Here is a 25128-nt window from a genome sequence, read left to right on the forward strand (position 1 = left end):
ATTAGAAAACATCTTGGAAGATTGTTAGAGAAAAACGAAAGAGGAAAGACACAGATTACCAATACTGACCCTAGAACACCTGAAGAGCCTGGTATCAATGAACAGAACTGAGTTAGTAATTTAAAGACCTTTCTTTAAAGAAAACTCCAGGTCCAGATGGCTTCAGTGGTGAATTCTGTCAAACATTTAAAAAACAGATATTACTAATCCTACATGATTTATTTCAGAAAATAATGGAGGAGAGAACACTTCCCAACTCATTTTGTAAGGCCACTGTCACCCTTATTCCAGAAATTGGGCAAAACTGTCATGAAATGAGACAGCTATAGGCCAATATGCTTGTGAATATAGATGCAAAATTTCTTAACAAAATTTTGACAAATGAAATTCAAAAACACGTAAAAGGGATAATGCATCATGACCAAATGGAGTCTATCCCAAAAGTTCAGTTGCTTTAACATCTGAAAATCGTTCAACTAAATTCACTCTATTAATAGGAGAAAGGAGAAAAACTACATGATCATTTCAACAGATGCAGAAAAAGCGTTTGACAAATTCAACACCCTTTCATAACAAAAAAACTCAACTGACTAGAAATAGAAAGGAACTTACTCAGCTTGATTAAGGGTATCTATGAAAAGCTACCGCTTACATATACTCAAATCTGAAAGGCTCAATACCTAATAAGATCTGGAACAAAGAACGTCTGCTCTCATCACTTGTGTTTAGGTGATTGGTCTGATCTAGGGCATCGTAAGGCAAGGAACAGGAGTAAACCGCAGACAGATTGGAGAGGAAGAAGTAAACTGCTCGTATCGTAGACAGCATGGTTGCATACGTAGGAAACCCAGAAAAATAAAAGCTTCCAGAACTAATAAGTGAATTTAGTAAGGCAGCAGGATACAAGGTCACCACACACAAAGCAACTATATTTCTAAATACTAGCGAGAAAAATTAGAAATTTAAAATTTAAAGCCTCCACAATAGCATAAAATAATACTTAGGAATATATTCAATTAAAGATGCACAGGACTGTTCCAGAGAAAGTTACAGAACATTGCATTGGGAAATTAAAGACGTAGGTAAATGGAGAGCCAGACCGTGCTCGTGGATTGGAATACTTAATTTATGAAGACGACAGTTCCCCCAAATTGATCTATCGAGTTCATGTAATTCCACTCCAAATTCAGGCTTTGTCTTAAGAAATCAGCAAGCTGACTTTAAAGTTTATATGGAAATAAATGATTCTTGATCGGATAGCACAGCTGTCAAAAAATAAGAGCTTGATACTCATGCTCCTAAGACTTATTGTTTAAGCTACAAACTTCATGCCTATCGTTTTTGTTTTTTTTTTTTTTCCAAAAAGAACTTATCTAGGATCTGGAAACAGTGAAAGGTTTTGGCTTTGAAAACCTTTTCTTAGAATTTCTGTTGCACCACAGTAAAGTTCTTGAGTATGTCAATGATGGGCTTACAATGGCTAAACAAAAGATTTAAAAAAGTGCAGTAAACTTATGGGGATCAATTTACTTCATAGGTAAGATATGTACAGACAATTAAAATTTAACTATACATTTAAAGGATTTTAACTGAATTTTCTTGTAATTCTCGTCTTCTTTTTTTTCTTTAACATATATCCAAATAAATGGTGTTACAGACGTTAGGTCTGTAATATAGAACGCTTATAGGATTAATTTCATCTTGGAGTAAGAATGGGAGATATATTTATGTGTATGTGTGCGTATTATCCTGGAATAGAGTTTATTTGTGTTGATTTCATAGTTTATAAAAGGGAAATATTTGAGTCGTTTACCAACCTCTGTTAATGGGAAATTTTACTTGTTTTATAGGGAAGAATGGACAGAAGCTATCCAGGCTGTAGCAGACAGACTTCAGAGGCAAGAAGAGGAGAGAATGAATTGTAGTCCAACTTCACAGATAGATAATATAGGGGAGGAAGAGATGGATGCTTCCACAACCCATCATAAAAGGAAGGTGGGAAATAGTAACTTATTCCTCTACTCAGCACACTTATGTTTATGGAAGAAATATAATAAAACTGCCATTTGCACAGATTGTTAGCTGATTATCTTATGATATGAACAATATGGGTGTGGTGGTTTTTATTCCAGTGAATCTGAAATACCTGTTGTTGTTTAAAACCAAGTAGTTAGAGCATCATCTCAGTGGTCAGCGGTTAGTGCTGAATGCTGATAGGGCTCGTTAGGAAGTTATGGCTGATGTGCCACCAAACTACTTTATAATTTGCGTTTTTCCCTATTCTTGTTGATACCATTTTAGAAGTTTGGAAATAAAATGCTTTCCCTAATGATTTGGTTCTTTTCCATTTGGCATTCTGTGTGCTCCTGAAAGCAGAAGCAGAAATGGCTCTGGTGTACTTCCTGCTTGGTGCCTCACCTCACTAATGTCAGCAGGAAAGTGAACAGTCTTGGAAATCATAGCTTTTTATTTTAATGGCTGCTCCTGAGCCAATGAGGGAAATAGATTTTCCCTTCCCTCAGTGCTCCAGAATAATAAGTGCCAATTTATATGTTTGTGGGAAGTGTAAGTTATCTTTTTCATTGCTAGAGAAAATTGAAAAGCAATTTCCTTATGTAAAAAATGGTATTAAAAGATTAAAGGATATAGGTGTTCAAAATAGAGGAGCATGCCATCTTTCATGTGAGAATGTATTTGTTATAATAGATTGTAAATTAATCCACAGGTAGGGAAACACTAATTTTTAAGGTGATTATCCATGTAATTTGGTATTAGCGCAGTAATTAAGAACTCTTTGGATGTAGACTGCCTGAGTTCAAATCCTCCTTCTTCCACCTGTTCACTGTGTGAACTTGGTGAAGTTACACAGTCACAACTTAGAATTGGTTAATTATCATTTTCTCATCTGAAATTTCTGTTCTAATTAGAATTATACTCTATGCTTGACCTTGGCCAATGTCTGAGAACCCTTTGTGTCTTCCTTGAAGACATATCCTCTATTTATTAGTTGAACTGAATCCCTATTTTTTCTGAGTCACTCCCCCTTGTTCCTCAGTCAGTGCAAAGAGAATAACAGTCTAGCTTTACCCACCTACTCGGAGATAAGAAAACTTCTTTTGCATGTGTATGTGCAATGTACACAATTAACTTGAAATTTGACTATGCTTATAAATTTAAAATCAGATCCTAGTTAATCTCATCCTTTGAATTATAAATCTACTATACCATTTAGTAAGACGCTATACCAGCTATACCCTGTTTAATTCTGTGGAATTCCTAAAATTCTGCTTAATAACAAAGAATAATAATAAGATGCTATTGAGGCAGTTAGAGGTTGAGAGTGAGGTGTTTATACCACCCTAACTAGAAATATTGTTACAGATGGATGGAAGAATTTTGGAAATGAATATGTAAATTTACCAGAAGAACTTTCAGTGAAGAGAGACAAACATTTTGAAAGATGTAAAAATGGAAAAGTATGGAGGATTTTATGTTTTCTGTTAAGGCTGTTTATAAATGATTATAAAAACGTAATACATTTCCTCTTTTCATAATTACCAGTGTGGAATATCTTAGAATTTACCATCTTCACTAATTGTCACTTGTGAACATTTATTATCTGCTGGTTTTGTGCTAGGCTCTGAGCAGTGCTTTTATATATACTATCATTTAATCCTCACAAGAATCGTCTGAGGTAGGTACTCTTATCACCCCATTTTACAGTTGAGTTATCTGACATTCAGAGAAGTTAAATATCTTGTTCAAGCCTGTGAGGACTTTTAATTATACACTGAACAACTTCAGCCTGCAACTTACTTCTTTTTGTTGATTCATGTATCTTAAGCCTCTAATAATCTCTATAATTGTTATATTCATAACCAAGTTATATTGGAAACAAAATTATGATTGTACTCTATTTCTTAAAATATGTTGTCAAACTGTTGCACTTACACAGTGTTTGGCTATTAGTTAATCCCATTTTATATTAGAGCACTCTCGGAAGAATTTCATTATTACAGAATAGTGATAGAAAGTGAGGTCCTTGGAGTCTGCTGCCTGGATTCGAGTTCTGGCTCCACCATGTGTGTAATTGTGGGGAAAGTGTCTTCCTCTATAAAAGGGAGATTAATTTATGTCGTTGTGAGGATTCAAATGAGGGAATATGTGTAAAGTGCTTATATACTAAGTGCTCAGTGAATATTAGCTATTGTTGGACTTCATCCATACAAAGGTAATTAAACATACGTATATTTTTTAAGCGGATTCTTGTAGAATTCTCCCACTGAAACTGAGTCTCCAAACAGAAAAGTTAGTAGAGTCAGAGAAATGTTAAATTTTGAGGTATTCATCGTCTTATTTGGCTTCTATCTGATGAAAGTTAAGGCTATCATATTTTTTTAAACCTCCTTGTTCCTAAGTATTGCACTCCTTAAAATATATAATATTTTATATTATTTTTATTTTTTATATTTTATAATTATTATGTAATATTTTATAATTATATATTGCTTTTCCTATGAAAATGTCATAAAGCAATTTATAAATTCTTTTCTAATTTTTATCCTCAAGAATTCAGGTTCAGTTTATATGATATTTAGTGTTAGGACACAGCGGGTATCATTTTACAGTGCTTTTAGATATAAAATGAGAAAGGTCCTGTGAAAATGAAGTTTTGAGGAATAAAAGGACATTATGACCTAGTTATGAGGAGAATGTCTCTTAGTTCTTTATTGCCATGCAATAAAATACTCCGGGTTATTTTTTATTTATTTATTTATTTTTTAAATTTTTCTCCCCAAAGCCCCCTGTTACGTAGCTGTATATTTTAGTTGTAAGTCCATCTAGTTGTGCTATGTGGGACGCTGCTTCAACGTGGCCTGACAAGTGGTGCCATGTCCACACCCAGGATCTGAACCCTGGGCCGCCGAGGTGAAGCGTGCGAACTTAACCGCTTGGCCACCGGGCCAGCCCCTAAACTACTGCAGTTTAATGTCTTAAAGCAGTACTAGTATGTTATTTCTCATGATTTTGGGGGTTGCCTGGGCAGTTCTGCTCAGCTCAGATGGATCTCAGGCAGCTGCATCTCCCAGGGCCAATTCTTGCTTCTCCTCCCTGTGGTCCCTGTCTGCAGTGCTGTCTCATCGTCCAGGGCCTCTGTCTAGTGGATAGCCCGGGCTCCCCTCCTCCCTGTGGTCCCTGTCTGCAGTGCTGTCTCATCGTCCAGGGCCTCCGAGTGGATATCCTGGACTCCCCTCCTCCCAGTGGTTCCTGTCTGCAGTGCTGTCTCATCGTCCAGGGCCTCTGAGCAGATAGCCTGGACTCCCCTCCTCCCTGTGGTCCCTGTCTGCAGTGCTGTCTCATCGTCCAGGGCCTCTGTCTAGCGGATAGCCCGGGCTCCCCTCCTCCCTGTGGTCCCTGTCTGCAGTGCTGTCTCATCGTCCAGGGCCTCTGTCTAGCAGATAGCCTGGACTCCCCTCCTCCCTGTGGTCCCTGTCTGCAGTGCTGTCTCATCGTCCAGGGCCTCTGTCTAGCGGATAGCCCGGGCTCCCCTCCTCCCTGTGGTCCCTGTCTGCAGTGCTGTCTCATTGTCCAGGGCCTCTGAGCGGATAGCCCGGACTCCCCTCCTCCCTGTGGTCCCTGTCTGCAGTGCTGTCTCATTGTCCAGGGCCTCTGAGCGGATAGCCCGGGCTCCCCTCCTCCCTGTGGTCCCTGTCTGCAGTGCTGTCTCATTGTCCAGGGCCTCTGAGCGGATAGCCCAGACTCACCTCCTCCCTGTGGTCCCTGTCTGCAGTGCTGTCTCATCGTCCAGGGCCTCTGAGCGTATAGCCTGGACTCCTTACAGCATGAGAGCTGGATTTCAGAATGACTTTTCCGAGAGGGAGAAAGTGTAAGCTGACAGGCTTAAAGGCGAGGTCTGGAAGTGGCACAGTCCCTTTGATCGTAGTCTGTGTTCGAGGCCGGATGCAAGGCCAGTCCAGGGAGAAGGAAAGGTGACTCCCTCTCGTCCTGGGAAGTGGCATGTGCGCACAGGGGATTGGTGGCGGCCATCTTTGGGGACTACCTCACACAAAGAGCTTTGTTGTTAGAGAGTGTTCTTTGATTCTTAAAAATCTACTAATCAAAATGGAATTACTTAATATTACCTCTTATTTGTTCAAATGACTCTCACTTTAACTATATTCTGTACATGTAGTGCTACATGTTTGATTTTTAGTTGAATCAATGTGTACTTTGTTATTTCCTCTGATATCTTTTGCTGCTTTTTATTAGAACTAGAGACATTATTGAAGGGTTAAGACATTAATATATAACTTGACATTTGGAAAAATTATCAAAATCATAGGTAGCAAATAATGTTGATAAGGAACGTAAGCATTCATTCATGAAATCTTTAGAATTTTATGTATATCTACATGACAGATATTGGTCTGTAGTTTTCTTCTGATATTTTTGTCTGGTTTTGGTATCAGAGTAATGATGGCCTCATAGAATGAATTGGGAAGTATTCTCTCCTTTTCAGTTTTCTGTAGGAGTTTTTATAGAATCGGTATCATTTCTTCCTTAAATGTTTGTAGTCTTCACCAGTGAAACCATCTGGTCCTGGAGTTTTCTTTATTGAAAGGTTTTTGACCATGAATTGAATTTTCTCAACAGATATAGGACTATTCAGGTTAAATGTTTCTTTCTGAATGAGGCTTGACAGTTTGAGACTTTCAAAGAGTTTTGTTCATCTCATGTACATTGTCGATTATTGAAATAAAGTGGTATATAGTATTCCTTGTGGTCTTTTTAATAGCTGTACAATCTGTAGTGATGTCACCTCTCTCATTCCTGATATTGGTAATGTGCATCTTCTGTCTTTATTTTCCTAACCAGTCTGGCTAGAAGCTTATCAGTTTTATTGATCTTCTCAACTTTTCTCTACTGTTTTTCTTTCTTTTAAAAATTTAATTGATTTCTGCTCTGATCTTTATTGTTTCCTTTATCCTAATTCTTTGGATTTAATGTCCTCTTTTTCTGGTTTCTTAAGGTGGAAGCTAAGGTCATTGATTTGAGACATTTACTTCAGATGAGTGATAAACAGAAAAAAATAGTTATAAAAGTGCACGAACATGTTTAATAACTTTTGAATGTCTACAGACCCAGAGACTTAGCTTGTTGTTCATAACCCCCCTTAAACTGACTTTAAATGTAAGATGCTAAAGTGAGCATACCCAGTTGTCTCCCCTTCCATTTAAAGCCCATTAAAATGACAGTAGAGAAATGTTTAAGAGGGACAAGTTCACAAAAAGGAAAAGCTGGCTAGAGGAAGAGTATTAGTAGATGAGCAATATCAAAATTTTGGAAGCTTGTGGAAGAATGTTCACAAATAAAGCAGAGCAGGAACGCATTCACAGAGGGGGCTGTAGAGAGCAAGCAGCAGGTCTGCTTGGCAAAATCCTGGGACTCACCTGACACAGAAATGGGGATAAGAAATGACACTGAGAACAGGCAGATTGGTTAAAGGCACTCTTAGAGCTCCCTGACATCCTGTTTTGAATTGCGCTGATTGCTTTCTCAGAAGTCGTACTATTTTCTTTCTTAGAGTTCTTTTCACTGGCCTCTAGGATTATTTTCATCATTTCGTATACACGTCTTTTACCTTCTAGGATTCTACCCTTATTTTGCTGGAGTACGTTCTCAAATAGTTTCTTCAAAAGTACTGCTCCCTTTGGTGTATTTGGAAATGTTTAAGGGGGACCTTTTTGATTTTCACATTGGTTGGGTATGGTGGCACTACTAAATCCTTAAAAACTTGCGTCTTTGAAAGTGAGTGAAAATAATTTTATTTTCCCTTTGCCCTTCTACTTGACTGATAGTTTGACTAGTTGAGGAATTCTAGGTTCACAGTTCTCCAGTATCTGAGAATTGCTTAAATTATTTCCGGCGTCCATGATTGCTGATGAGACAGTAATGCCGGTCCAATGGTAATTCATTTAAGGGTGCTTAGAAATTGGGAAAATTTACTTTTGAGTGAATCTTGCAAATGTATACATATATGTTTACAAATAAATTACATCAAATGTTTCATATTGTATTTTTTAATTTGTATTTTTCAGACAATGAATGACTTTGACTATTTGAAACTACTAGGTAAAGGCACTTTTGGGAAAGTTATTTTGGTTCGAGAGAAGGCAAGTGGGAAATATTATGCTATGAAGATTCTGAAGAAAGAAGTTATTATTGCAAAGGTAATTAGTTACTAGAGTTGATTACTAAACTTTTGTTTGCATTGTATGCATGTGTGTGTGCTCATGCATGCACATGACTAAAGTGCAGAAATTTGATTAAATAACCAAAATGTTGATTGTAGCCTACTGCTACAGTAATCTGTATATTAATATTTATTTATAATGTTAAATCTTTCAAAAGTTTGTAATATTATCTGAATTTTATATACTGAAGCTCTTTTGAGGAGATAGAAGTATTCTATGTGTGTTTGGGAGAATGTTTTCACTATTTATTTGTGACCTATATCACTGATTACTCTAGTGTTGCTTTTTCATATTTTCCCCCAACATTCTGAATTTCTTATTAATAAGTGAGAGTGATTCAAATAGTGTAGATGATTTGTAACCATAAATTATCCAGCTTGTATGACGTTACATGGAAGAGCATTTTAATAGATTGGAAAATACTGGAATAATGAAACTAAAAGAAATGATACTTTGAAATTCTTTCAGGAGGCCTTAATCCCCTCCCCGATAACTTTATTCAGCTTAGACGTATACAGATAATTAACATGGTGATGAAGGGTGTTCTTTTTTGTGGGGTCTGGGGCGAGGGGGAGGTTGGCCCTGAGCCAACATCTGTTGCTAATCTTTCTCTTTTTGCTTGAGGAAGATTGGCCCTGAGCTAGCATCCATGCCACTCTTCCTCTAGTTTATATGTGGAACGCCGCCACAGCATGGCTTGATGAGTGGTATATAGGTCTGTACCCAGAATCCAAACCTGTGAACCCCAGACCACTGAAGCCGAGCATGTGACCCTAACCACTACACCACCAGGCTGGCCCTCACTGTTCTGAATTGAATCCTAGTTCCCTCAATAGACAAATTTGATATACTTTACAAAGTTGCCCATGTTTTCTGTCTTGCTTAATTCAACAAATGGCATATAGTACTGTTGTTACACTTTGTAGACTACTTTAACCTTCAGTTATTTGCGTGTATTGTTTCCTCATGTGGAGTATATTGCTCCACACACGTTGTGAAGCTGTGCTACCCCCATCTTTGCACATTTGTTTCACTCTCAACTTCTTCTCAAGTCAGTGTCTGGTGTTCGAGAGAACATTGCCCTTGGAGGCATGTTAGGCCTGGGCTCATATCCCAGCTTTGCATCTTCCACCTAATGACCTTTAACAGCCAGTTTTTTGGGGAGTACTGCTCCCTTAGGCACATTTGAAAGTGTTTGTTGGGGGCACATTTGCTTATCCCAATGACTCAGGGGGAGGGAAACTATTGCCAGGTACCAGGTAGAGGCCAGGCGTGCTGAATAGCCTGCACCTGTTGAACAGCCCAGCAGAGCCTTCGTGTTTGCAGATGGAAAATTTAATTTGTAAAAAGAATTCCTGGGGGCCGGCCCAGTGGCGCAGCAGTTGAGTTCTCACGTTCCGCTTGGCGGCCCAGGGTTCACCGGATCGGATGCCGGGTACGGACATGGCACTGCTTGGCACACTATGCTGTGGTAGGCATCCCACATCTAAAGTAAAGGAAGATGGGCATGGATGTTAGCTCAGGGCCAGTCTTCCTCAGCAAAAAGAGGAGGATTGGCAGCAGATGTTAGCTCAGGGCTAATCTTCCTAAAAAAAAAAAAAAAATTCCTGCACAAGAATATTATGAGGATTAGGATATTTAAAGTATTTTGCATAGTACTTGCCACTTATTATTAATTAAACTGATATTTTCTGGGAGGTAGTATAGTGTAGTAGACTCTGCCACTTACTAAAATATCCCTAACTTAATTACTCAGCTTTTTATGCCTTTGTTTTGTCATCTGCAAAATGGGGATAATCATAGTCCCCATCTCATAAGCTTGTTCTCAGGGTTAAATGAATGAATAGATAAATGTAGTAGCATTTGCTATCATTGTAAAATAAATTTAATTGCATTATTATTAAATAAAATTGAATTAAAATAGTGTTAAATGAAAAATATAAATATATATTCTTATAAATATTTGCTACTATTATTATTACTATTATTATTACCTACTATGTGTCAAGCATCAGGAAATATTTTCATTCTCTTTTTCCGTTTATCCCTTAGCCTCACTTGGATCCTGTCTTATCTCACTAATTAGTTATGCTTTTCTCAATGACTGTGCAGAACTGGGTATATTTTACAATGGATAGAATATCCTGATGGATGTAGTTCCTTGCTGCTTTCCCCGACAAGTCCATTTATCAGTTTCTTGAAAGAAAACAGCCTTATTCACAGCAAAATGATTAGCAGTATGACGTTTCAGAGTCTGACAACACCGAGAGTTTGAATCCTAATGTGCCCTTGTAAGAGCATCATATCAAAGAGTAAATGATGTCCGTATGTCTTATTGCTCTTGTCGTTAATCTTGATTACTTGAGTGAAGTGTTGTTTCCCAGGTTTCTTCACTGTACACTTACTATTTTTCTCTTTATAATTAATAAATATTTTAGATGAAATACTCTGAGACGATGCAAATATCCCTCTTCTTCTTCCTGCTAATTTTGACATCCGCCGGTGGATCTTGTCCACATAAGTTATTACTGTGGTGTTGTAATTATTTTCTATTCCCTCATCCTTTATACATTTATTCTAAGTCAGTCTAACTAAAAGTTTGTCAATTTATTTTTCGAAGAACCAACTTTTGGTTTCATTGATTTTTCTCTGTTTTTCTATTCTCTATTTTATTTATCTCTGCTCTAACATTTTGTTTCCTTCCTTCTGCTAGCTTTAGGTTTAGTTTATTCTTTTTCTAGTTCCTTAAGTTATTAAGTTAGACTTTGGATTTGAGATCTTTCTTCTTTTTTAACGGAAATGTTTAGGGCTGTAATTTCCCCCTTAGCACTGCTTTCACTGCATCCCATAAATTTTGGTATGTTGTATTTTTGTTATCATTTATCTGTCAGTATTTTATAATTTAATTTCCCTTGTGATTTCTTCTGTGACCCATTGGTGGTTTAAAAGTGTGTTGCTTAGTTTCCACAAATTTGTGAATTTTCCCGTTTTCTTCTGCTTCTGCTCTCTAACTTCATCCCATTGTGGTTGGAGAAGACACTTGATAGGATGTCCATCTTTTAAATCTATTGTGACTTAATTTGTGGCCAGCACATGGTGTATCATAGAGAATGTTCCATGTGCATTTGAGAAGAATGTCATCTGTCTTGTTGGGTAGAGTGTACTGTGTGTCAGCTCCAGTTGGTTTATTGTGTTGTCCTCTGTTTGCTTACTTACCTTCTGTCTGGTTGTTCTCTCCTGTACTGAGAGTAGGATATTGAAGTCTCCAACTGTTATTGTAGAACTATTTCTCCCTTTAATTCTGTCTAATTTTGCTTCACATATTTTGATGGTCCTATATTTAGATTTATTAGCTATATAAATGTTTGTAGTTGTTATTTCTTCTTGCTATATTGAACCTTTTATTAATATATAATGTGCTTTTTCACCTCTGGGAACCTTTTTTAAACAAATTTTGTCTGATAATGGTACATTCACCCCTACTGTGTCTTGGTTATTATTTGTGTGGGATATATTTATCCATCCTTTCACTTTCAACATATTTGTGTCTTTGGATCTAAAGTTTCTTACAGACAGCATATAGTTGGATCATTTTTTTAATCCATTCTTCCACTCTCGACCTTTTGACTGCAAAGTTTAATCCATTTAGATTTAAAGTAAACACTAACGAGGAGGGACTTCCATCACCTTGCTATTTATTTTCTGTCTGCTTTATAGTTTTTATGTCCCTCATTGTCTGCATTACTGTCTTCTTTTGTGTTTAGTTGATTTTTTGTGATGAAATATTTTAACTTCCTTGTATATATTTTATAGCTATTTTCTTTGTGGCTGCCATAGAGATTACATTTAACATCCTAAAGTTATAACACTCTAATTTGGATATATACCACCTTAACTTTTGTAACATATAAAAACTGCTTCTCTACTGCCCCATCCCCACCCTTTTTAAGTTAAGATGTCATAAAATTACATCTTTATGCATTGTGTGTCCAAAACCACGGACTGATAAATTTTTATGTCAGCCTCTTAAGTCATGTAGGAAGAAAAAGTGGATTTACAAACCAAAGTCACAATAATGCTAGCTTTTAATATTGCCCATGTATTTCCCTTTACTGGAAATCTTTATTTCTTCATACAGTTTCAAGTTATTATCTAGTGTCTTTTCATTTCCACCTCAAGCATTTCACCCTTCAGCATTTCTTGTAGGGCAGTGCTCGTGGTAATGAACTCCCTCAACTTTTATCTGGGAATATCTTAATTTCTCCCTCACTTTTGAAAGTACAGTTTTGCCGAATATGGCATTCTTGGTTGACCATTTTTTCCTTCATCACTTTGAATATATCTCCTCTAGTGAGTTGGATGCCAAAGTTTCTGAGGGGAAAGCTGCTCATAATCTTACTGGAGATCCTTCATATGTGAAGAGTTGCTTCTCTCTTGCTACTTTCAAGATTTTTTTCTTTGTCTTTAGCTTTTGACAGTTTGATTATAATGTGCTTTGGTGTGAGTGTCTGAGTTTATCCTGCTTAGAGTTCATAGAGCTTCTTGGATGTTTATATTTATGTCTTTTACCAAATTTGGTGAAGTTTCAGCCATTATTTCTTCAAATATACTCTCTTCTGCTTTCTGTCCCTCTTCTCCTTCTGGAACTCCCATAGTGCATGTGTTGGTCCATTTGACAGTGTCCCACAGGTCCCTTAGACTCTGTTCACTTTTCTTCAACTGTTTTTTTCTTAGTCACTCAGACTCTGTAATTTCTATTGTTCTGTCTTCAAGTTTGCTGATTGTTTCTTCTGCCTGCTCAAATTTGCTTTTGAATTCCTCTAGTAAATTTTTCATTTCAGTGACTGTACTTTTCAGCTCCAGTATTTCTCTTTGATTCCTTCTTATGTTTTCTGTCTCTCTCTTTTTTTTTTAATTAATTTTTTATTGAGGAAGATTAACCCTGAGGTAACTACTGCCAATCCTCCTCTTTTTGCTGAGGCAGCCTGGCCCTGAGCTAACATCGTGCCCATCTTCCTCCACTTTGTACGTGGGACACCTACCACAGCATGGCTTGCCAAGCGGTGCCATGTCCGCACCCAGGATCCAAACCAGTGAAACCCGGGCTGCTGAGAAGCGGAGTGTGCAAACTTAACCGCTGCACCACCAGGCCGGCCCCTCTCTCTTTTTCTAATATCGATGTTTTGTCATTAGATTAACCTTCCCTTCTGTCAGTCCTAAATGTCCAGTGGGTTACAGGTGCCCTGCGATTCACTGACTTGCTCACTCACTGTCTTAACTCATTCAGCAGACATCTATGGAATACCTGTTATATGCCAGGGCCTGTGCTTACCAGTAAGACTCCATCTTTGGCCTAAAAGAAAGCTCACAGTCTGGTGGGGATGACCAACTCATAAGTAGATAATTGTGGTGCATTTATATGTGAGAGTATGAGAGGAGCATGAAGGAGGGCCAGCAAAAGTAGCCAATGGATCAAGGAAGACTTCCTGGAAGAGGTGATTTGACCTTAGTCTTTTTTTGAGATATAATTGACATATAACATTGTATTAGTTTCACGTGTACAACATAATAATTCAATATGTGTATATATTATATATATACATATATATGTATATATATGTATATATATGTATATTATATTATATTATATTATATATTATTATATTTTATATATTGTGAAATGGTCATCCCAATAAGTCTAGTTAAAGTCCATCACCACACATAGTTACAAAGTTTTGTCTTGTGATCAGAACTTTTAAGATTTACTCTCAAATTATACTACAGCTTTATTAGCAGCTTTCAGATTAAACTACAGTATTGTTATCTGTATTCCACATGCTGTACATTATATCCAAAAGACTTACTTATTTTGTAACTTGAAGTTTGTACCTGTTGACTGCATCACTCATGTTGCCCACCACTTGCCTCTGGCAACCACCAGTCTCTTCTCTGTATCTATGAGATTGGGTTTTTTCTTTTTCTTTTTTTTCTTAAATTCTACATATAAGTGAGTCTAACGGTATTTGTGTTTTCCTCTCTGGCTTATTTCACTTTGCATAATGCCCTCAGAGTCCATCCATGTTGTCTCAAATAGTAGGATTTCTTTCTTTTTTATGGCTAAATAATATTACATTGTATCTATGTGTGTGTGTGTATACAGACACAAATATATGATATATATCACATATCACTTTGTTCATCCATTCATCCATTGATGGGCACTTAGGTTGTTTTCATGTCTTGGCGGTTGTAAATAATGCTTCAGTGAACATGGGGGTGCACATATCTCTTCGAGATAGCGATTTTGTTTCCTTCAGATAAATACCCAAAAGTGGAATTGCTGGATCATATGGCAGTTCTATTTTTAATTTTTTGAGGAACCTCCATACTGTTTTCCATAGTGGTTCCACCAATTTACATTCCCACCAGCAGTGCAAAAATGTTCCCTTTTCTCCACAGCCTCAGCAACAATTATTTTTTGTCTTTTTGAAAGTAGCCATTCTAACAGATGTGAGGTGGTATCCCATTGTGGTTTTTATTTGCATTATCCTCATGATTAGTGATGTTGAGCACCTTTTCATGTACCTGTATCTCTGTATGTCTTCTGGAAGAATGTCTATTTGGATCCTCTGCACATTTTTCAATTGAATTGCTTGTTTTTTGCTTTTGAGGTTTATGAGTTCTTTATGTTATTTTGGGTATTAACCCCTCATCAGGAAAATGTTTTGCAACTGTTTTCTCCTATTCTGTACATTGCCTTTTCATTTTGTTTATGGTTGCCTTTGCTGTGGAGAAACGTTTTAGTTTGATATAGTTCTGCTTGTTGATTTTGCTTTTATTGCCTTTGCTTTTGGTGTCAAATCAAAAAATTATGATCATGACTGTCAAGGAGCTTACCTGCTTTGTTTTCTTCCGGGAATTTGTTTCAGGTCTTATATTCAAATCTTTAATCCATTTTGAGTTGATTTTTGTATATGGTGTAAGACAGTGGCCCAGTTTCATGCTTTTGCATGTGGCTGTCCAGTTTTCTCTGCACCATTTATTGAAGAAGTGTCCTTTCCCCATTGTATGTTCTTGGCTCCTTAGTCGTAAATTAATTGGCCATATATGGCATGGGTTTATTGCTGGGCTCTCTATTCTGTTCCATTGATCTGTGTGTCAGTTTTTATGCCAATACCGTACTGTTTTGATTACTGTAGCTTTGTAATATTGTTTGAAATCAGGGAGCCTGATGCCTCCAGCTTTGTTCTTCTTTCTCAAGATTGCTTTGGCTATTTGGAGTCTTGTTTCTTCTATTTTTGTGAAAAATGCCATTGGAGTTTTGATAGGGATTGCACAGAATTTGTAGATTGCTTTGGGTAGTATGGACGTTTTAACAATGTTCATTCTTCTAATCCATGAGCATGGGATATCTTTCTGTTGTGTCTTCTCCAGTTTCTTTTGTGGATGTCCTATAGTTTTCAGTGTATAGGTCTTTCATCTCCTTAGTTAAATTTATTCCTAGGTATGTTCTTTCAGTGCAATTATAAATGAGATTTTTTTAAAAATTTCTCTTTCTGATAATTCATTATTAGTGTATAGACATGCAACAGATTTTTGTATATTGATTTTGTATTCTGAAACTTTACTGAATTCGTCTATTAGTTCTAACAGTTTTTTGGTGAAGTCTTTAAAGTTTTCTCTATATAAGATCACATCATTTGCAAATAGAGACAGTTTTACTTCTTCCTTTCCGATTTGTATGTCTTTTATTTCTTTTTCTTGCTTAATTGCTCTGGCTAGGACTTACAATACTATGTTGAATAGAAGTGGCATGAGTGGGCATTGTTGTCTTGTTCCTGATCTTAGAGAAAAAGCTATCAGGTTTCACCATTGAGTGTGATGTTAGCTATGGTCTTGTCCTATATGGCCTGTATTATGTTGAGGTACATTCCCTCTATAGCTATTTTGTTGAGACTTTTTATCATAAATGAATGTTGATTTTCTCAAATGCGTTTTCTGCATCTGTTGAAATGGTCATATGAATTTTAGCCTTCATTTTGTAAATGTGATGTGTCACATTGATTGATTTGCAGATGTTGAACTATCCTTACATCCCTGGAATAAATCCCACTTGATCATGGAGTATGATCCTTTTAATGTATTGTTGAGTTTTATTTGCTAATATTTTGTTTTTATTTTTTTTAAAGACTTTATTTTTTTTCCTTTTTCTCCCCAAAGCCCCCTGGTACATAGTTGTATATTCTTCGTTGTGGGTCCTTCTAGTTGTGGCATGTGGGACGCTGCCTCAGTGTGGTTTGATGAGCAGTGCCATGTCCGCGGCCAGGATTCGAACCAACGAAACACTGGGCCGCCTGCAGCAGAGCACGCGAACTTAACCACTCAGCCACAGGGCCAGCCCCTATTTGCTAATATTTTGTTGAGGATTTTTGCATCCAAGATCCAAGTTCATCAGTGGTATTTCCCTGTAATTTTCTTTTCTTGTAGAGTTTTGTCTTGTTTTGATATCAGGGTAATGCTGACTTCATAAAATGAATTTTGGAAGTGTTCCCTCCTCTTCCTTTTTTGGAAGAGTTTAAGAAGGATTGGCATTAATTCTCCTTTAAATATTTGGTAGAATTCGTCAGTGAAGTCATTTGGTCCTGGACTTTTCTTTGTTGGGAGGTTTTTGATTACTAGGAGGTGTTGATCCTTATCTCTTCAGTGATATTTCAATTTGTGCATACATCTTTTTTTTTTTTAACTTTTCCACATCTTCTTATAATTCCTGAGCATCTTTAAGACAGTTTGTTTTAATGTCTTTGTTTAGTAAGTTGTCCAGGTCTTTCTCATGGACAGTTTCTGTTGCCTTTTTTCCTTTTTAGTGGACCACGCTTTCCTGTTTCTTGGTATACCCGGGGGGGTTTTATCGTTGAAAACTGGAGATTTGAATCTTATAATGTGTTAACTCTGGAGATCAGATTCTCCTTCCTTCCCCACGGTTTGCTGGGATCAGCGTAAGGTGTAAACTTAAGGTCTTCTTATGTCTTTCTGAGCCTGTGTCTTCCTCTGGACGTGCACAATGACTTTCTAAATTTTCTTGTATATGTAGTTGCTTTTGAATGTCCTAGTTCTTAAATATCTGGTTACAGAAAGGGGGGAAAGAGAGAGGGAAAAGGCTGTTGAAAGGCTGCTGCTTCAGCTGGAGGGGAAGGAGCTTGCAAAGACTGCTGCCTGCCTATATGTCTGCCCTGTGTGATCAGCGGGTAGAACACAGATTCCTAAGACTTGGAGGACAAGGTTGTTATTGTCCACTCTGGCTCCTCTAAGCCTTGTTCAAGCTACTCCAGGAATGCACACACAGCTGCCTATTATAGGGCTGGATAGGAGGATGGGTAGCCACAACCCTACTAAGAGCTGAAAGTAACCAGAACTTCCCATCCAAGCCTCGCCCTACATGTTGCAAACCTTCAGTACACTCCAGAGTTCCAAAATAGGTACATCTGTTGGTTCTACCAGTTACTGTCCAGGTGGGGAGACAGATTCCTGGTGTTTCTTAAAGAGTGTTCTTTCTCCTCCATTTATTTATGTATTCAATTATTTATGTTAGTACAGAGTCATGATATTTATTTTATTCTAAAGATTATAGTCCTATACTATCACTTAATTTATGATTAAAATTACTTTAGCTATTTGGAGCTCATTAGGTTGTTTCTGTGCCATTTTGACATACCTTTATCTTTATTTTAGCATCATATAACTTTTTGGCATCACAAGATTCCCCATGCTCCTGTTGTATTTTCCCTACTCCAGCCTTGGACTTACTATTTCTCTAAGGATCCCTGCTTTGAATCCCTTATTTTTTATAGTTATAGAGAATTTTATGATTTTATGGACTTTGAAAGCACTTACTATAGTGGTAACATGAATAGAGCACAGCATATCCCAGTCCAGAACAGGCAAAAGAAAGTAATTTAGCTGAGGTGGAACTTTCTACCTGATAAAGCCCCATAGAAATGCCCGTACTTTTTTTTTTTTTTTAGCAACTCTTGGAGCTGGGAGAGGATAATGAAGTAACATACAGGGTTTTAACTTACTTTGATCAGAATAGCTGGGTCGCTCTCATCCCACTCACATCCCCAGCCATACACAGTGATTGGGTACAGTGTTCATTTCATCAGGATAAAAGTAGAACTGTCCTTCTTACCATTGTTATTGAGTAGTCTGTCTTAGGTAGGCTAGGTTCCCTGGTATGGCAGTTGACACCTTGTTTTCTTGGACATTTCTGGGGGTCATAGTGGAGTAGTTAAATTGCTTTTCAGTTCCATATCTCATACGCTTAAAATAAAGTGCGCCAGTATATGTTTCTTAATCCATGTAGTAGAATTTATTTTCAGGTTTCCCATTCAGCAAGGGAACCCATGCTCTGTCCATATACCTTGTTAGTCATTCACACATATGAACAGACTACTGAGGATCACCAAACAGATGAGAAAAATCTGAGAGAGAATAAAGGAGAAGAAACAGAGGACCAAAAGAATAGTTGATCCTAGTGAAACAGAGACAAAATAGAGAATAGATGATAATCTAACAATCTCTAATTAGTATTTGTAAAGAAATGGGAAAAGATATTGCACATGTGAAACAAAAACAGACTGAAAAAGGAGTAGAGTGCAAGAAAGAGGAATTGTGCATTTAATGTACGATTGCTGAAATAAGAGATTTAGTTGGGAGGATTAGAAACAAATTTGGGAGAATATCTCAGAATGAAAAGCCAAGAATATAGAAATGGAAAATATCGACAGATTAGTTAGGACATGAAGACTCAATCAAGGAAATTCAATGTCTGTAAGGATTTAAGGGAAGAAAGCAGAGAGAAGAAGAACTAATCAAAGGAGATAGAATTCATCAGAGCTGAAGGAGTCTTCAGATTGGAAGGGTCTGCTAAGCACTGAGCAAAATAAAATAAAAGCAGACCCCTACACACTCTTACATCTTCAGGAAATTTTTGAACCTTAAGCTAAAAAGATAATCTTAAAAGCTTTCAGAAAGCAAGAAACAGATTACCTCCCCACAAAGGAATGACAGCAAAGTTGCTTCACACTTCTTTTAACAAAACTTAGAAGGAAATTCAAAAGAGAGTCAGAGATGGAGCCCATGAAATAATAGAACTAAAACTTGGTGCAATGATAAGAAAATCTCAAAGGTGATATATGTATAAATAGCCAGCCAGTCTATATTAGATTATTTGACTAAGGTTGATTCTAATGGTAGAATAAAGAAGGAGGAAGAAAAGGGACTTAGGAACTTCAAGAAAACAAATATTTGTTTCAGAAAGACATAGTCCAGGTGTGAAGGAAAATGAAATATGGAATCATTATGAGCAATGGATGTAGGATAAGAAAGAGACAATTTGGCCCAGACAATGAAAGATTATCCTTTGAGGAGCCCAGGACTATTGATGTAGAGTAATCTTTCATTCATTACTGGCCTTACCATACTTTGATTCTGCTGTAAGTGATATTTACTTACTTATAATACTGCAAACAGTAGGTTGGTGTTCAGTTTTCAGAATCAATCAATAGACAAAGCACGCAAGACTTAATTATAGTCACAGAGCAGACTGCAAATGTTATAAATCCTGTTAGTGTAAAAGAAATGGTATAGTTGATGGACGCCAACTGAAAACATTTGCTACTCTTAAAGAAAAAGGAAGGATGACTCTGGGTCCAGAGGCATGGGCAAAGAGCCAGAAGCCACCGGGGCCACTACAGACCAAGAGGCCTATGGAACCCCATCAGCCTTGACAGTAGAAACACAAATACAGAGGATTTCTCAAACCTTGGAATCTAAAGGAGTTTCCCCTGCTGAACTTGCTTGAGATCGGTCACCCCTTTATTTCTTCCAATTTCTCCCTTTCAGAATGGGAATGTCTATTCTATGCCCGTCACACCATTGTATTTTAGAAGCAGGTAACTTGTTTTCTGGTTTAAGAGGTCCACAGACGTAGAGGAATTTTGCCCCAGGATGGATCATACCCACTGTCTCTCCAGTACCTGATTTCCATGGTGAGATTTGGAACTTTTGAGCTGCTGATATTTAAATTAGATTTTAGACTTAAAGTTGATAGTATAATGAGTCAAGGTTTTGGGGGATGTTGGGATGGGATGAATGTATTTTGCATGTGAGACAAAAGCAAATTTGGAGGGGTTTAGGGGTTTGAACTGTAGTGCGTTGGATGGTGACCTCCAAAACAGTATGTCCACATCCTCATTCCTGGGATCTGTGAATGTTACTTTATTTGGAAAAACGGTGTTTGCAGATATAATTAAGAATCTTGAAATAAGGAGATCATCCTCAGTTTTCCGAGTGGACCCTCCATCCGGTGACAAGTGTCATTGGCATAAGGCTGAGGGAGGTTTAGTGCACATGGAGGAAAAGGGAAGACAGTGTGAAGATGGAGGCAGAGATCAGAGTGATGGGCTCCACAGCCAGGGGCTGCCGGGAGCTTCCAGGAGCTAGGAGAGAGGTGTGGGATGGATTTCCCAGAGCTTCTCGAGGGAGCACAGCTCTGCTGGCCTTTATTTTGGACTTCTGGTCTCCAGAACCGTGAGAGAATAAATTTTTGTTGTTGTAAGCCAGCAAGTTTGTGGAAATTTGTTGCAGCAATCACAGGAAGCTAATACAGTCAAGTACCCAGAAATAAGAACTTTTCTGCCTTTGGAAAGGATGTGCCGAACCAGATTGCCTACAGCAATAGTAGTCTGCCTGACACCTCTCCCTCAGTCCATTCCCCTTCATATAGGATTGAGTTAGTAGTTACAGAACTAGTGAGCTATCTTGACCACTAGGCAGTACAGCTGCATTCACTGTCAACCCCAGTTTTCTTAGATGGGGTGAAGACACAATCCATCCATCAGGCCATCAGGAATTCTGGCATAATGGTTTAAAGGTATAGTTACAATTTCTTGCTACGCTCTGAGTCCTGCTTCCAACACCCATAGGCGTAGCCCTGGTCCCAGGATCACTATATCAGGTAGGAAGAAAGTAAGTTGTGATGTGGGGAAGAGCTGTATAGTCATGACAGCTTCCTCTCCCTCCCCCTCTTTCCCGTGTTTTCCAGAAAAGTAGAGGAATCTATCAAGCAAGGACCCTCCTTCAGTCCTCCTTGTGTTTAGTGTGAGCACACGTTTGCGAAGGCATGTATACCAGCCGTTCATGTCTTTGTCTCCTCCCATTTTAGATAGCAAATGTTTCAGTTTCACATTCCAATTCTTTATCAGATTATTACTCTGAGGATGATATGTAACATGAATGTCTGTCTGATACAATACTTTGCTCATTGTTGGACACTGTGGGCTATAAAGTATGTTCCTTGGTCTAATGACATGTAACTTGGTAGCCCAAATTGGTATGGTATCTTCCATTCCAGTCTTTTTATAGTGTTCTGAGCTTTTATCTACCACTAAGTGTACAAAGCCCAGTCCAGAGGAAGTGCCTGTTCCTATCAGGCCCCATTAATAGCCTTCGGGAAATACTGGTAGTAGTCCAGTGTAGTGCACTTGCCAGCTGTGTGCGGTGGGCAGGGACTTCCTCCCAGGCTTCTGCCCCAGAGTCCTCTGCACTCTCTTTCTCTCTTTCTGGCAGACTGGATAGTTCTTAGTGGCGTTTTGTGCCTCAGAGGGTGTAAGAGGAATATGTTGATGGTCACCCCTCTCCGTGTTACTTCACCTCCCCTGTATGTACTCATTTTATGAACCCAGATGGCCACCTCAAACAAGCAAACTAGGATGTTCACTTCTTGTTCCAGTGACCCTCTAATCCTGGAAGAAGGTTCTTCTGATAGATATCAAAATATCCTACCCTAATGCACCTGTTAAATTCCCATGATGATTTCCATAGGACTGTGCCCATTGGTGGAATGCAAGGAGTCCGTCCCTTTAATAGTCTAGTTTTCCATTGTTTATCAGCCTCGCCATATGGCTAGGCAAATGGCGAATGCCCATTCATCAGTATACGTCAAAATATCAGGGCTCTGGTTTTTTAATTCTTCCATCACTGCAAGGAAAACAGTGTGCTGTTGAGCCCCCTGAGCTGATTTGTTCTTCTTTTCTTCAATCAGAATTGTACATCAGTAAGTCAGTGTTGTGGCAGCCTTCCAAACAGGAGGCTGTCTGTCCACCTTGGAATTGCTGTCGGTAAACCAAACAACATTTTGTTGGTCATTTGAGAGCTGTTCATTGAGCAATGCCCTCTGAACAATAGGATGTAGTGATAGGATCTGGCAGCATCTCCAGTGGTTCTAAAGTTGGTCTAGAGGAAAAGAGATTACCTGCGTCTGAATACGATGAGTACTTCCTTGCATTCCACCAATATCGTATTCCTGTTAAACCATTTCCATTTTATTGTAGAACTTTTCTGGGCACTGCCTGCCTTCTTGGAGTATTTCTCCTACATTACCCAAGACATCTGGGTATTTCAGGTTTCAAGATTGTATTATGTCCGTTAGTCACAGAGGCAGACTGAGGATTCGAAGTCCCCTCATTGTCGTCTTTGCCTCCTAGCTTTTTCCTTCCTTCAAATTAGGGTAAATAGAAAATATTTGTTTAGGGTCCTTCAGTGTTGGGGGACCAGCAAGGGCTCCTGTCAGTCCACTCAACCTCTAATAGTGCTACATTAAGACCTTTGTGTCAGCTCATCAATGTCCACTTTGTTCATCCCATTCCTTAGTATTTTATGATTTATAACTTTTACCTTACTGGAATGACTCCATTGAACATCTCTTTGTCTTTCCCCATTCTTTTGTGAATAACTCTGATTTTCTTAGCATCTGTAAGACCTATAGCAAGAAGCTGAGACAACAAATCTGATGTGACTTCTTTGACCATTTTTGCAGCAGTTAGGTTGCATGGAAAGCCTGTGTTAAAAGGTCCCACGAAGATACAGTATTTACCATGACCTGGGTAAAGGGCATGTTAAGTCGATGAATATCCTGATCATCATAAAGTCAGTTCAGCATGGCTTGCATATGTAGCTTATTACCCACGTCATGTGGGAAGTGCCACTTTGCATTTAAAGGAAGGGAAGGGTAACAAACTTCTCAGAGTAAACAAACTTTACAGAAGCTTCTATCTGGTCCACCAGGCTAGCTGTCCCCTTGGGAACAACCTGCTGTGTGTTTGGATCATATATAGCCATCTGTGATTGTTCTGTAGTAGGCTGTGGGTCCTGCATCAATCCAAACAGGCTTCTCCATTCTGCAGCATTCCAAGATATTACCCCTAAATTAGTAACTCTCACAGTCCGTTTCAGTAAAGCTTTTTAAGACCCTTATGAGACCAATTCATAAATTGAGATAACTCCTTCACACTTTCTCTCTGGTTTCAGTAGTTTCTTCGTTTTGCTCCTTTGCCACATGGCCTACCTTTGTGGTGACCAGAGGCCATAGAAGTACTATCTGTTGTTTCTAGTAACTTTCCCGTTTGGTAATAGCCTGAGGCTAGTGGCCGAGCTCAGACTGGCTGAAATCTGAGCTTTATGAGTGCTGAGATTCATCCCAATACTCTCCCTTAGTTTCATTTTAGCTATTAGAGAAACAAAAACTACCAATGAACTGTATATTTAGCTTGTTTCTCCTTATTTTACATTTCTTTATGTATCCAGTAAGTAACTTAGCACAGTACAGCTGCTGTCGAATACCATGGGTGACTCAGTACCCATTTAGGTAGGCATCAAAGCTTCATCACCACCTGCCTTGTCATCCTTCCTTTTCCCAAAGTTTTTGCCATGCTTAGTGAGTCAGAGTTGTTTTAACAAATCCTTTGTCTTATCCAAGAAATCACTGCCAAGACCAGTGTCAGGGAGATTTTTCCTATGTTTTCTTCTAGGATTTCTACAGGTTTTACGTCTTTAATCCATTTTGAGTTAATTTTTATAAGTAGTATAAGAGAGGGATTCAGTTTCATTCTTTTGTACCTTATTGTTTTGCTTACTATACTGTTTTGATTACTATAGTTTTGTAATATAGTTTGAAATCAGGAATTGTGATGCCTGCAGCTTTGTTCTTCTTTTTCAAGATTGCTTTGACCTTCAGGGTCTTTTTTGATTGCATACAAATTTTAGGATACTTTTTCTATTCTCTGAAAAATGATATTGGAATTTTGATAGGGATTTCGTTGAATTTGTAGATCTCTTTGGGTAGTTTGGACGTTTTCACAATATTAATGCTTCCAATCCAAGAACACAGGTTATCTTTCTATTTGTGTCTTCTTCAGTTTCCTTCATCCATGTCTTACAGTTTTCAACGTACAGGTCTTTTACTTCCTTGGTTAAATTTATTCCTAAGTATCTTATTCTTTTTGTTCCTGTTGCAAATGGGATTGCTTTCTTAATTTTTCTTGCAGATATTTTGTTGTTAGTGCATAGAAATGCAACCTATTGTCGTATGTTGATTTTGTATCCTATAACTTTTCTAAATGTATTTATTAGTTGTAACATTTTTTGATGGACTCTTTAGGGTTTTCTGTATATTAGATCATGTCATCTGCAAACAGGTAAGTTGACTTGTTTTCTAATTTGGGTGTCTTTTATTTCTTTCTTCTGCCTAGTTGCTACTGCTAGGAATTCCAGTAGTATGTTGAATAGAAGTGCTGAGAGTGGGCATCTTTGTCTTGCTCCTGATCTTAGAGGAAAGGCTTTTTTGTTTTTTTTTTTTAGATTTTATTTTATTTTTCCTTTTTCTCCCCAAAGCCCCCCAGTACATAGTTGTATATTCTTTGTTCTGGGTCCTTCTAGTTGTGGCATGTGGGACGCTGCCTCAGCATGGTTTGATGAGCAGTGCCATGTCTGCGCCCAGGATCTGAACCAACGAAACACTGGGCTGCCTGCAGCAGAG

At 38.0% G+C, this 25128-nt stretch overlaps 1 protein-coding gene across 4 annotated transcripts in view; it reads left to right on the forward strand.

The window, feature by feature from the left end:
- AKT3 (AKT serine/threonine kinase 3) overlaps positions 1-25128 on the forward strand; it is a 326388-nt gene that overhangs the window by 176768 nt on the left and 124492 nt on the right. For all 4 annotated transcript variants that reach the window (XM_070602171.1, XM_070602173.1, XM_070602174.1 and 1 more), the window contains 2 exons: positions 1851-1995; positions 8100-8231. In XM_070602171.1, the coding sequence (XP_070458272.1) occupies positions 1851-1995; positions 8100-8231 (277 nt within the window). The remainder of the gene's footprint in view (positions 1-1850; positions 1996-8099; positions 8232-25128) is intronic.

Source organism: Equus przewalskii, chromosome 31 (genome assembly GCF_037783145.1).
Source record: "Equus przewalskii isolate Varuska chromosome 31, EquPr2, whole genome shotgun sequence".
Lineage (NCBI taxonomy): Eukaryota > Metazoa > Chordata > Mammalia > Perissodactyla > Equidae > Equus > Equus przewalskii.